The 13814-nt window shown below is 42.8% G+C and overlaps 1 protein-coding gene across 1 annotated transcript; it reads left to right on the top strand.

The window, feature by feature from the left end:
• Nucleotides 1-6823: 6823 nt before the first annotated feature.
• Nucleotides 6824-8116, top strand: LOC149958382 (uncharacterized protein F54H12.2-like). Its single transcript, XM_090167166.1, has one exon. The coding sequence runs from the start codon at nt 6824-6826 to the stop codon at nt 8114-8116; it is 1293 nt and encodes a 430-aa protein (XP_090023292.1).
• The last annotated feature ends 5698 nt before the right edge of the window (nt 8117-13814 follow it).

The raw sequence follows: 13814 nt of genomic DNA, 5'->3' as shown, positions 1-13814 counted from the left end.
GTGATAGTAAACGGGACTAAAATTATCTTCTTTAACTGTTTTAATTTCAATTTTCTTGATTCCTATTCGTTCATCCCCATGGGACTCGCCGCGTTTAGGAAGACGTTTGGACTAGGGCCTTCCATGGATAAGGGTAGATTCCCTCTCCTTTTGTTTAATTTTGTCGAAAATAATTTCGATCCCGCTGACCCCATAAACACGAATTATTCGACCGAGAAGGGGGATAAATTCCCGCCCCTTGAAGCGTACGGGGCTAACTATCTAGGTGTAAAGGAGAGAACGGCTCTTCTTAAATGGCACGGGGAGCAAATAGCCGCGGGCGGTCACTTTGACTTTCTAAAAGACGCGATTACGTATTGTACGGCGGATGTCAATATACTCCGACTGGGATGCGCTACGTTTAGACGCGAATTCATGGAAATCTGTGACACTCACCCTTTCCGCGCCGCCATCACGCTTCCGGGTGCCTGCAATTACGTCTTTAGGAAACGCTTTCTCATTCCTGACACGATAGGGATACTCCCCCCGGGGGGGGGGGATGAGAAATAGGGACCGACAATCAACCGCTGCCTTTGAATGGCTCGCCTGGGAAGAAAAATGTATGGGTATAAGAATAGTGTCAGCTATGCGGGGGCGGGAGGCTATGGTTGGTAAATTTTAAGTCGACGGTCTAGACGGAAATGACGTTTACATGTTCCAGGGTTGCTATTTCCATGGCTGTCCACGGTGTCAAGTAGTGGGAAGAGACAGACCTCTATGGTCAGATCCCTCACAAACGTTTAATCTACGCTATCAACAAACAGTCAGGGTCGTTGCTCAACTCCGGAAACTTAAGAAAAACGTTATAGAGATCTGGGAATGTGATTTTTACGCGCTTCGCCGTCAAGCGAAGGATAAGGCGTTTTTCGAAAAAGTACGTGCCATGTTAATTTCACCCTTGAATCCTCGAGACGCGTTTTTCGGAGGGAGAGTTAACGCGACAGTCCTTTACTTCAAGGCCAAAGGCGATGAACGCGCGTTTAACGTCGACATGCTTTCACTTTACCCGACTGTCAACCTTCTAGATAAAATACCCGTCGGTCACCCAAAAGTTTTATTAGATCCTGATGATTTACGAGATCTCGATTCGCTGGACGGGTTAATTCAGTGCCGCGTTCTCGCCCCTCCTAGACTTTTTGATCCTATCCTACCCATGCACTGTAATTCGCGACTTCTTTTCGTCTTATGTGGTACCTGTGCACGTCTAAGATTTCAAGGAAGGTGTACTCATTCCGATCCCGAGCGGGCATTTGTGGGGACATTCGTTTCCGACGAACTAAAACTAGCCGTTTCCAGAGGTTACAAAGTGATTGAAATGTACGAAGCTTGGCATTATCAAACAACGCAGTATAACAAGGAGACCCAGGAGGGGGGCTTATTTCGGACTACATCAAGACCATGTACAAAATGAAGGCCGAGGCTTCGGGGTTTCCAGCGGGGATCACTACCCCCGACGAAAAAAACAAATACGTCTCGGATTTCGAGGAACACGAAATCGTTAAACTCGATCCCGCGAAGATCGCGTTAAACCCCGGTAAACGTGCCGTCGCGAAGTTAATGTTAATTCGTTTTTACGGTAAGTGGGGACAACGGAATAACCTCGTAAAAACTGAGATCATTAAGGACCGCGAACAATTCTTTAAACTATTTAACGACCCGAATATCGAAAGGAAAAGTGTCTTGGCGATAAACGATAAGACATTGCTTGTCAAATGGGAACATCTCAAGGAAATCGATCCGGCTTTGGCTCATGTAAACGTAGTTTTAGCCTGTTATACCACCGCTTTTGCCCGAATGTGGCTCTATAGTCATCTAGAGGCTCTAGGGAATAGTATATTATACCACGATACGGACAGCTTAATTTATAGATCACGTGATGTTAATAAACTAGTGCAGGAAGGAACCTTTCTTGGGGATATGACGGACCAATTATCAGAATTTGGTCCAAATTGTCATATTACTGAATTTTGCTCGGGCGGTCCGAAAAATTACGCCTTCCGCGTACTCAACCGCGATACTGGTGAAATTAAGGAGGTCGTCAAGGCTAGAGGTCTCAGGCAGAACTATTCCACTAGAAATTCCATCTCTATGGACTCGTTGAAAGGGATGCTCGAAATTCCCCACCATATTTGTCGGTTAAATGATCATACCGTGGTAACTGTAAATCAAGTTAAAAAATATCGACCAGTTGTCAATAAATTACGCGTTATCGATAATTTCGAAACATTACCGTTCGGATATAAAGAATAATATTTAAAAAAAATGACTAGTTCAGAATGAGAATGAAAACATATCCTAATATTCAGGTATAACCCGCTTATAGAATGTCTGTAAAAGGAATTATTGATTAATTACCTTTATACGCGAAGTTTCGGTATCAACTGTTTTTTATCCAACATATTCAAAAGATAAGTCGTTATGACTTTAAAACTATTAACCTATAATGTAACTCATATTAGGCGATAAGTCCCCTTAAAATGGCAGCATCAGTATTAAGTAAAGAACACCGCTAAACTCATATTTTACTTTACCCGAACGGTTTGTTTCTTAAATATCGATGTAGTTTAACTTAGAGACCTCATTTAATAAAAGCATGTTACCACTGTATGGTCCTTTCTCCGCTCTTCTGAGCGGGCCGAGCGGTAGCGGGAAGTCCGTTTTGATGGCGCGAATTATAAAAAATAAAGATGAAATGATTTCCCCTCCGCCGACAAAAATATTTTGGCATTATAGTGAGCGGCAAACACTTTATGACACTTTAAAAGACTCCGTAGTGTTCCGAGAAGGAGTCCCCAATCTCGATGATTACCCCGGTGAAGAAGGCGAACACATTCTCCTCATCGCCGACGATTTAATGAACCAGAACAATTGTCAAATCGGGGCTTTCTTCACGAAAGGCGTTCACCACCGTAATATAAGCTTCGTATTTATAACCCAGAACATTTTCCCAAAAACAAAGGATGCGCGCGATTGTTCGTTGAACGCGAATTACATTGTTTTGTTTAAAAACCCTCGTGATCAACTTCAACGCGCTATATTATTCCGTCAACTTAGAGGCGCCAATTACCGGTTCGCTATCGAGGCCTATCTCGACGCAACCAAACGCCCTCACGGCTATATTCTTATCGACAACAGGCAGGAGTGCCCCGATGACTTCCGTTTAAGAACGGATATTTTCCCCGACGAAACCGAAATGGTTTATATCCCTAAGAAAAAAAAGTAGGGAGTATAAAGTCAGCGGAGAGGAAGAAGTCCCTAACCAGTTTGAAAATGCCGGCCCTGGTTGCCGGACACAAAGATTTTCTCTCGGCCCTAGGTAGATCAAATTTTAAACAACGACGGGGTATTCTCCATCACGCTAAAAAACCTTTAATTGATGCTATTGCTGAATGCTGCGATAATACTTTGAAAGGGAATTTAAAGTTAAACCCTTGTCAGAAACGAAAACTAGCTAAACAAAAGAAATTCATTAGACAGGTAGCCTCTAAAAAAGTAGCCTGGCGTAAGAAGAAATTAATTTAGGTTCAAAAAGGTCACGGGATTCTAAGTATTCTCATCCCCACCGTTATTTCAGCCCTCAGTGGGATTTTAGGTCGTTCTTAAGGAAATAAAAAAATGTACGCTCAAAAATTAGCCTTAGTCACCCTCGACTCGTTAGGAAAAAATAATAATAATAAAAATGTTCTCATCCCCTCTCGAGATACCCCTCAATTTTCGTTTCCCCATCCGTTAGGGTCCTCCGTGGATGAATTAAATAATAGCATGACCGACGTACTCAATTCCAATCTTGACATTAGGGATAAAGTTAAATTATTCGAGCAGATGTTCGACCGATATCAAAACATTAAGGATATAGCGACGAAGCCAAAAAATAGAAAAGAAACCGGGCAAGAAACGGCCTTCTTAAATCTCGTACCGATTCAGTTTAGGGCGAGTGCGAAGGACTTAATTAACCGACTGATTAGCTTAGGCGATAAAGTTTCGTGGTCGAGTGAAGGCGAGTTGTTTAGAGATCAAACGCGCGTGCCCGGGTCAGATATCGCTACGCTCGTAAGTTACGCCGTTGGGGCTATAAATAGAAAACGAACGCCTCCCCCCACCGGTTGGAACGAGTTCGACGCCTTGTTCACGCCTACGGTATCATTCAAGAAAACCATCCCGCGAGTGAAGAAGAAAAAAATTCAATTTTCGGCGAAACCTAGAAAAGCATCCGTCGTTCGGACACCGCTCCAATTTAAACCCCGGGCCTTATCGAAAGGGGTTATCAATAGAGGCGCGAAAAAAAGGAAAACGGAACAACCAATATGGGAAGAGTTTCTAACCCCGAGGCAGTCTTGAAAAAAATTTATTACGATCCACAACATGCCGCGAGTTTTGACGGATTGGAAAAACTTTATCAGGCCGTGAAAGACAGAGGTATTCCCCGGGAAACGGTAGAAAAATGGTTAACGAAGCAAGAATCGTACACGTTACTTAAGACCGCCTATCGGAAATTTAAAAGGAGCAAGGTTTTTGTCACGAATATAGGCGATCAGTTTCAAATGGACTTAGCGGACATGAGAGACATTTCCGAACACATTCCGGCTTTAATTACCTTCTAGTATGTATCGATACATTCTCGAGACGCGCGTGGGCAGTCCCTATAAAAAGTAAGAAAGCCGAAGACGTAATCGCCGCGACCAAGAAAATATTCGAGGATCTCACGCCTCTTAAAGTTCAAACCGATAAAGGGGGGGAGTTCAGGGGGGAAAAATATCAGGATTTCCTTAAAAGAAAAAAAGTTAAATTCTTTACTAGCGAAAACGATACAATCAAAGCGTGTATGGTCGAACGACTAAATCGTACGCTAAAGGCTAAAATGTATAAATATTTCACCGCTAATAACACCTATTGATACTTGGACGTTCTCCCTGATTTAATTCGTAGCTACAATACCACAAAACATTCCACGATAAAATGTCACCCCTAGATGTGAAACCGGATAATATCCTGAAAGTATTTAAAACAATTTACAAGGAAATCCCCGTGAAAAGCCGGCGTCAACCTAAACTTAAAGTCGGTGACTTTTGTCGTATCAGCAAATACAGGGGGGTCTTTGATAAAGCCTACCCCGGTACTTGGTCAAAGGAAGTCTTTAAAATCACCCGCTTCGTAAATTTAGACCCGCCACTTTACACGATCGAAGATTTAACGGGGGAGGCAATAAAGGGACGTTACTATCAGGAAGAACTGCAATTAGTCGCTAAACCTCGACTATACAAGATCGATAAAATTCTCAAGTCTCGGAAACGCAAAAATCAAGTCGAATACTTTGTCAGTTTTGTAGGATATCCGCGGAACGCGAACTCGTGGGTCAAGAAAAAAGATGTATCTGACATTACCTTCAAACGCTAGCATGCGGGTTTACGCCGACAATACGATTGCCTCCTATACCTCCGCGTTACCGAAACCTGTCGAATTGGCGGGGTCTTGGGAGTGCGGGCTGTCTGAGATAAATTACACTAGCGCGTTCTTCAACGTCCTCGAGGGAGAAAACACTATCGTTTTCATGGTTGTCGACGAAATCCCTCCTGTCGAATGTAACCCGTCTCCAATCGAAGTCAAACAAAATGAACCGGGGACTAGCATCGAAAAAAACCTAGAGCCGCCTCAAGCCGATCAACCTACTTTGGGAATAACGCTTAAAATTACCACGCCGGGGAAAAAAATCCGAAAGGGAAAAAAACGGAGCAGATTTTCGATGTCGCCAAAAACGGTGAAACTCTTACGGGTGAAGCTCAGATCGCCGAATGCGCAGCTCAGCCTAGAAGACCCAGAGGGACCTCCCACGTTTATAGGGTACTATTCTTCCATCGAACATTTAATTAAGGTATTAAACGAAATTATTAAAGATATGAAGACGTCTCTTCAATATAACGAGATCACGCGGCGAGTTCAAATAAGCCCCTTTCGCCATAACGTACTAGTGCAATTTCATTTTGGCCTAGCCATGACATTGGGCTTCGATCCCGGGATTCAATCTTTGGAAAGGGATTACCGGGGCGTTAGACCTGCCCTTATAGGCTTTCAAATCCCCCCTCAACTTTACGTTTACACTAATATCGTCGAAGATCAAATGGTGGGTGACACTCTCGTTAGGATTGTCCCCGTAGAAGGCTCGTTTGGGGATAACGTCGGGAAAATATATGACGTGCCTCATTACGTGCGAGTCTCCAAACGCTATTTCGACACGATCCAAGTACATATAATGAACCCTCAGGGGAAACCAGCGCCATTTGCCTTCGGGTCTCTGACGGTTAAACTACATCTACGGAAACAAGATGCCTAAGCCGGATGTCCTGTCCCTATAAAAATTATTATCTTAACCAAGCCCAAACCGGGGGGTCTAATTTCCATCAAGGAGCGGCTTATCAGAAAGGACATGGTCTCGGAAGTCTGTTCTCGGGGTTCTTCCGCTGGGCCTCCCCTCTTTTAGTTAGAGGGGCGAAGTATATAGGAAAACAAGCGTTGGGGGTCGGAAGTAAAATCCTCAATGACGCTGTGGCGGGTGAGAATATAAAATCTTCGGCGAGGAAACGTTTCGGTGAAGCTCTAGAAGGGATAACCGGACAAAGCGGTTCGGGGCGGAAAAAGCGTAGGAGAACTAAAACGAGAAGCAAGAAGAAAACAACTAGCAGAAGGAAAACTAGAAAAAGGACCGTTAAACGTAGAATCGGGACAGTAGCTCGTCGGAAGTCCACGAAACACGTTCGTGACATTTTTTCCCTCAACTAAAAGAACCAAAATGTACAAAGTTGACGCCTTGAAATCGGAATTGGACCTGTTCTCGGTCACCCCCGTGCAAACTAGCGTCGAAAGCGCGACTCCAACTTTCTATCGACCGATCTCTACGCTACGAGATGATTCCCAAATTGAATTTTGTATCCCTAAAAGCCCTGAGTATACGGATCTCGCGATGAGTCTCCTTCACGTTAAATGTAAAGTAACGCGGGAGAATGGGGCTAATTTAGACCCCGACGTTAAATTATCAACTTGTAATAACCTAATGCATAGTCTCTTCGATCAAATTGAAATTTACTTGAACGACAATTTAATCACGCCCTCGGCAAGTCGATATTCATACCGGGCCTATTTAGAATCGCTCTTGAACTATTCCGGCGAGGCTAAAACTTCTCACCTGACTTCGTGTCTCTACGCCAAAGACGCTGCCGGAAAGTTTGACGATATAATTACCAACTCGGGGAACAAGATTCGTCAAGCAGCTATTAAGGATTCAAAGGAAATTTCCTTAGTAGGGGCAATATACGCCGACCTTTTCAACATTCCGAAATACCTTCTAAGCGGGGTGGAAATTAAAGTTCGACTTTCTAGGAGTAAAACGGCCTTCGTCCTTATGGGAGACCCCTCGTTAAACGTGGGAAATTTTAAGATCGCTATAACGGACGCTACTTTGGAAATACGGAAATGCAAGATAAGTCCTCAAATCATTCTGGCTCACGAAAACGCTCTCTTAGGTGCCACCGCGAAGTACCCCTTTACCCGAACCGAAGTGAAAAGCCACGTACTGCTCACCGGCGTTTCAAATACGAGCCTCGACAATGTGTGGCTGGGACCGCTCCCTCAACGAGTTATTATCGGCCTAGTCTCACATACGGCTTGCGCGGGCGATTTTCATAAAAATCCTTATAACTTTCAACCATTCGGGTTAAATTTCTTATCTCTCTACGTTGATTCGGACGCGGTTCCGAGCAAACCTCTCCAGCCCAAGTTTTCCCAGAATCAATTTGCCCGTGAATATTACACCTTGTTTACGGGGACGAATATACATTTTAAAGATGATGGGAATAATATATCGCACTCAGAATATCCGAGGGGGTATACTCTATATGCCTTTAATATCACGCCTGATCTTTCCACAAGTGACAACTCTCAGTGGAACCCCGTAAGACGGGGACAGTTACGTATCGAGTTGGGATTCGAAACCCCGCTCACGGAATCGGTTTCGGTCGTTATTTACGGGGAATTTCATAGTTTAATGCAAATAGACAAAGACCGCAACGTGGTGATTGATTATTAAAAAAAATGAACACATTAGAAATAAACGAGATCCTCGGGCATTTACCCGGGTATCAAGGTGCCTTTGCTTCCGATAGACTCCCCGAATATATCCCTTCCTTCCCCGCCTCCCTGGTCGTTAACCTCGCTCCTCACGATGGGCCCGGACTCATTGGGTAGCTATTTACCTAGACGCTTTCAGGAGGGCCGGGTACTTTGACTCGGCGGGTCGTCCGGTGACCCTTCCCACGATAAAAAAGTTCCTGAGAAAAAATTCCTCGAAAATACTCTACAATAGACGTCGTTTACAGGCCGTGGGAAGCAAAGTTTGCGGACAATACTGCGTGTTCTATCTGGAACATCGCTATAGGGGGCGGAGTTTGACCTCCTTCGCTGATAGGTTCACGAGGAACCAATGGAGTAATGACAATCGCGTGGAGACCTTATTTAAGAAGCGGATTTAACTTACCTTGAGTCAGAGGGGGTATCAGCCAACAGAAACATTATGGAAAGACCGCTGGTAGTTGTCGATTTTGAATTCTTACTCGGCGCGAAATACGAACCGGTCGTTAAAGAAGTTGCCGTCGCGTTCGTCGGGGAGTTTCCCCTAGTTAAAAGTTTATTCGTTAAACCTCCGTACCACGGTAGCGGTCTTTCTCATCACGTAGCCCGGCAAAATCAATGGGTCTTTACCCATATCAACGGTTACCTGTGGAACCACGGCGATACCCCTTACATCGAGCTACAACATCGGCTCAAGGCCTTAACCGAGGACTCCGAATTCGTTTACTGCAAGGGAGGGGAGAAATGCCACGTCCTCAGGAAACTCATCCCCCAAGAGGTGATCGAACTCGGGCAAATCGGTTGCCCCAAGGCCAAGGACATCAGCATCGACCAGAACTATCGGTGTCGATTTCATCGACGAGGGAGCCCGACGCTTCGCCAAGTGGCTGGAGGCCCATCACCAGACGGCACCCTCGCCGCTCTTCGAGGAAGACGAAGGATTCTTTTATAACTTTTCTTTATAAAAAAACAATTAATTATTTTTCGAACTCTTGTTTTTAAAAATCCATTACGTAATTTTCTCAATTCGCGCGCGTATTTTCATTTCGTATCATTTTTTGTAATATCTTCCTTTGTGTTAATAAATGTTTCGTTCGAATTTATGTTTTCTTATTCAACATACACGCCTAAACTCGTAAGGGGGGGAAAGAGAAAGTCGAGGTTTTTTTTCGTCGTCTAGTACCGGGTCATTCATGAAGTCGGTGAAGTAAGTGGTAGACGTATTTTTTCTTAAGATGAATTTTGAGAAAAACAGAATAGCTAGATTCAAGGGTTTTCCCTGTAAGTTTCTAAACGTGAGGGAGCTAACGATGCGGGTTTTTTCTACGTCGGTCACCGGGACAGCGTAATGTGTTTCTCCTGTCAGCGTGTCGTCAAGGACTGGACGGCCGACGACGTCCCGTTACTAAGACACGAAAAAGAGTAACTTTTGTCCGTTCATTAGAAATGATTTTTCGGGGGATGTCCCAGCCCTGTCGATGGAGCTTGAAGGGTCAAAGCCGATGCGATGCGATGCGATGCGATGCGATGCGAGATCGCGCGAATTCGTTCCTTTACTAGAGGATTTTATAATAATTATTTTAAGAATATTATTAATAATAAGGAAGGTTTGCCGATTGATCATTTAAGGGAAGCTAGGCATTTATCCAGTGCTGGTTTTTTATACGAATTTCAAAGATTGCGTAAAATGCTTTTCCTGTTCTGGGGAACTAATGAACTGGGATAAGGAAGATAGTCCGTTCGAGAAACATTGGGAAAATTTTCATCATTGTAAATTTCTTATTTCAAGGGCAAGAAGTGGAAATGTAAAGCATTTTATAGCCGCTGAGGATATCGTAGAAAAGGACAACCAGTTGAATTATTCGACTTACCCCGAATCACGATTAATATACGATTCTTTAAACGAAATAGGACAAGGTCTAGACATGCCCGGGGAATAATAGATTTTATATTTCTCCCGAGGAATTCGAGGGGGGCCGCGTGATAATAGACTATTTTTTAGGGGGGTCATTCACCCCTTAGCGAGAGATGGAAAGAGGGATTTACCCCCGCCTCGGTTCTAAGGATCATTCGATCGGTCGCGGACGAAGGTGATAGACACCATTTTTACTCGGCTTCCGTTAAAAAAGATGCATTTTGAGAAAAATAGAATCGCTAGTTTCAGAGGGTTTCCATGTAAGTTTTTAAACGCGAGGGAGCTAGCGAAAGCTGGTTTTTTCTACACCGGGCACACTGATAACGTCATGTGCTTCTCTTGCGAGAGGGTCGTCAAGGGGTGGATGACTAATGACGTCCCGTTGCTGAAACATATCGAGCAGAATCGCTTATGTAAATTCTTAAATGACGAGAATACGGGGAATGTCCCCGTCCTAACACTGCCGAAAGACGATAAAGAGCAGACGGATGAGACGGAGCTAAATGCTATGCGCCATGAGCTCGAGAGAATTCGTTCGTTTAACAAGGGATTCCCTGTTAATATCGTAGATGGTAGAGCCTTAGCTCGGGCTGGGTTTTATTATTTAAATTATAAAGATTCTGTTAAATGCTTCGCCTGTGAGGGAGAGCTTATGGCTTGGGAAAAAGGCGATAGTCCTTTCGGTGAGCATAGGAAATATTTCCCCCATTGTAAATTTCTATTAGAGGAGGAATGTGGAAACGTAGCTCATTTTATAGCTGACGAGGATATTGTGGAAACTAACTAACCCTTATCGGGCATAAGAATATCACTATCTGCTTCTGGTGCGACGGTCGGGTGCGGGATTGGGAGCTGGGATCTAACCCCTTACATTGCCACACCGCCTTGTTCCCCGAGTGCGAGTACGCCAAGCTCGAGTTCGCGAAGCTTCAGGAGACCTACGATGCCCAACTAGGCCCTATGAGGTATGCGGACGAGCGGTTGAAGACTTTCACCAGTTTCCCGCTAGAGAAGCCGTGTCACATGGAACTCACCAACGCGTGTTTTTTCTACACCAACTTTACGGACTGCGTGAAGTGTTTTTTCTGTGGTGGTGAGATGGGGTGCGGAAGACGATGCCTTTCTGGAACACGGGAGACTATTTCCCGATTGCAAATTTGCAAAAAACTATTATTGCGGGAACGTCTTTTTAAAATCATTCATGCTCAACATCGCATAAAATTTGACCTCGTTCCCGTAACTTTCTTTTTCCTCGATGTAGAAGATCGAACTAACTATTCCTTATTAAATAATTTCCATTTGAAAAGAAGAATCTCCCTTATTAATAATATTTTACAGCCTATTTTATTAAAACATGTACAGAAAAGTGTAATAAAAAATGATTTAGTATAATATTCGTCTCGTTATTTTTTTCCAATACATTTTAGGTAAAAAAGATAGGTAAGTGGAGGTATCCATAAAATGAGGAGCGAGTGGAGTTAGAGGGCTCCATAATTTTGGATCTATAAATTCGGTGGGTCTATAAAAATCGCTCTATAATTTTGGTATCATGGATAAAGGACCTTAACTAGTTATCTATAAAATCGGTCTATAATCTTGCTTATCCTTGGCCAGGCCTATTTCTCTAGTATCTGTGGTTTTTTCACCACCTCCAGTGCCATTCCTTGATTTGATTATTGTGGCATTCTTTAATTTAGTATTGAATTTCCAATCAGCCAACATCTAAATATACAATTGCAATCATGATCGTTAGTGTATTTACTTTATTTTCAAACTAGTGTTAGGGAAATAGGTTTAATTTATATAATAGTAAGTATAGCAAATTAAATATGTAATTTACCTTCTTCCATTTATCTACAGTCTTGTGAGGACCGGTTCTGTCGGAGTTGAGCATTTTAGCTAATTCGTCCCACATAGTATTGAAGTCCTCCTTAGTGAAAGTTGATGTAAATTGTCTGGTTTTGAAACTTTCATGCTCGTTTAAATATGCAATTATTAATTCTTGTTGGTTTCTGGAAACTTTAACTTGCCTCCGTGATGCAGACATGTTTCCCGCAAACGTGTTAAAGATTCTCGTAGTTATGACCTCAAGTTAGCTTCACTATCCTTCACTGTTATTGGTTCCTTAGATCACGTGCTTACCCTCGTGGCTTGACCCCATTTTTATTAAAACCGGAAGTACCCCCTGTAGCAAAATTTGGTCGGGCCGCTGGCCGTAAAAGAGGAGTCGGCCGACTTGGTCGGGTCGTAGTCGGCCGACTTGGTCGGGCCGTAGTCGGCAAACTGGTCGAAATGTCACCGTCCACCGACTGTGAGTTTTATGGTCGGCCGCGAGTCCTTGCATCGCTACGACCCCGACTAATTTCTGAACTGACGGGCCAACCTAAAATAATGTAGCCCGCCAACTCTTACAGTTAGCTTGTCAATATATCGCGACTGAATATCCGTCGGCCCTTCCCATTTTTGGTAAGTTTTCCGACTAAAATATTGAGTCACTTTGACCATCTAAAATATATCAATCGGCCCAACCAATATTCGATAATATTAAGAACACATATCAGTCGGGCCTCCCTCTATTGAGTTACTTTGCCGACCAAAACATCAAGATCGTATACAAGTCGGGCCTCCCTCTATTGAGTCACTTTTCCGACCAAAACTGCATAAGTCGGGCCTACTTATATTGAGTCACTTTGCCGACCAAAACATGAAGATCGTATAAGTCGGGCCTCTGTCTATTGAGTCACTTTGCCGACCAAAATATCAAGATCCTACATAAGTCGGGCCTACCTATTTTGAGTTACTTTGCCGACCGTAACTTCTAGATCGTATTTAAGTCGGTCCTACCTATATTGGTCACTTTGCCGACCAAAACTTCAGGATCGTAATTAAGTTGGGCCAACCTATATTGGGTCACTTTGCCGCCCAAAATATCAAGATCATATTTAAGTCGGGCCTACCTATATTGGGTCACTTTGCCGCCCAAAATATCAAGATCGTATATAAGTCGGGCGTACATATATATAGTCACTTTACGGACCAAAAACATCAAGAATGTATATTACACGTCCAACTAAAAATCAGTCGTTTTGCCAACCAAAACATCAAGACTATATCAGTCCAGCCTTCCAATATTTTAGTTTTGCCAGTAAATCAGTAAATATACATAGTAAACAAGTGCCTGAATGTTTAAAAGTTTGTTTTTAATAAAATTTCGAAAAACTTTATAGCTAGGAACAATGTTTTGACAAATAATAAAAAGCACTAATTTGTACTATATTAATGATCTAAGGAACTTAAAAAATGAGCTTGTTGATCAATATTTTATAGGTAGAATCAGACAGTATTTACTTTCTAAAAGTCTTAAGGTACAGTGATTATAGTGTCCCTTTCAAATATTTGAACACTTTCGCCCCAAAACTATTATAAAAAAATCTTACCTAAAATTATTTCAAACAAATAGTGAAGTACACCTTGTACTACATAAATGACTATAGAAACAAACAAAAAATGTTATCAATTTTATAGGTCACCTTTTCGACACTACGTAACTAAAGAATGAATGGCAAATAGTAAGAATATTTTAACACTAAAACAAAACATTCTATTTTTAATTCTGGTCAACTAAAATAAACTTTTTAAACATAAGTAATTGCTTTCAGGAAGTGCCCAGTCTAGTAAAGAATGAAGTTTTAACTTAGAACCACATGTATTGTATTAAGCCTGCATTGGCCCTGCAACTGTA

Source organism: Leiobunum rupestre, chromosome 2 (genome assembly GCF_980474605.1).
Source record: "Leiobunum rupestre chromosome 2, qqLeiRupe1.1.hap1, whole genome shotgun sequence".
In the NCBI taxonomy this organism is placed as follows: domain Eukaryota; kingdom Metazoa; phylum Arthropoda; class Arachnida; order Opiliones; family Sclerosomatidae; genus Leiobunum; species Leiobunum rupestre.
The sequence above is the reverse complement of the archived record's forward strand: the minus strand, read 5'-3'. Positions and strand labels throughout refer to the sequence as shown.

Coding starts and splice junctions, on each gene's coding strand:
- LOC149958382 (XM_090167166.1), top strand. CDS start 6,824: ATGTACAAAGTTGACGCCTTGAAATCGGAATTGGACCTGTTCTCGGTC.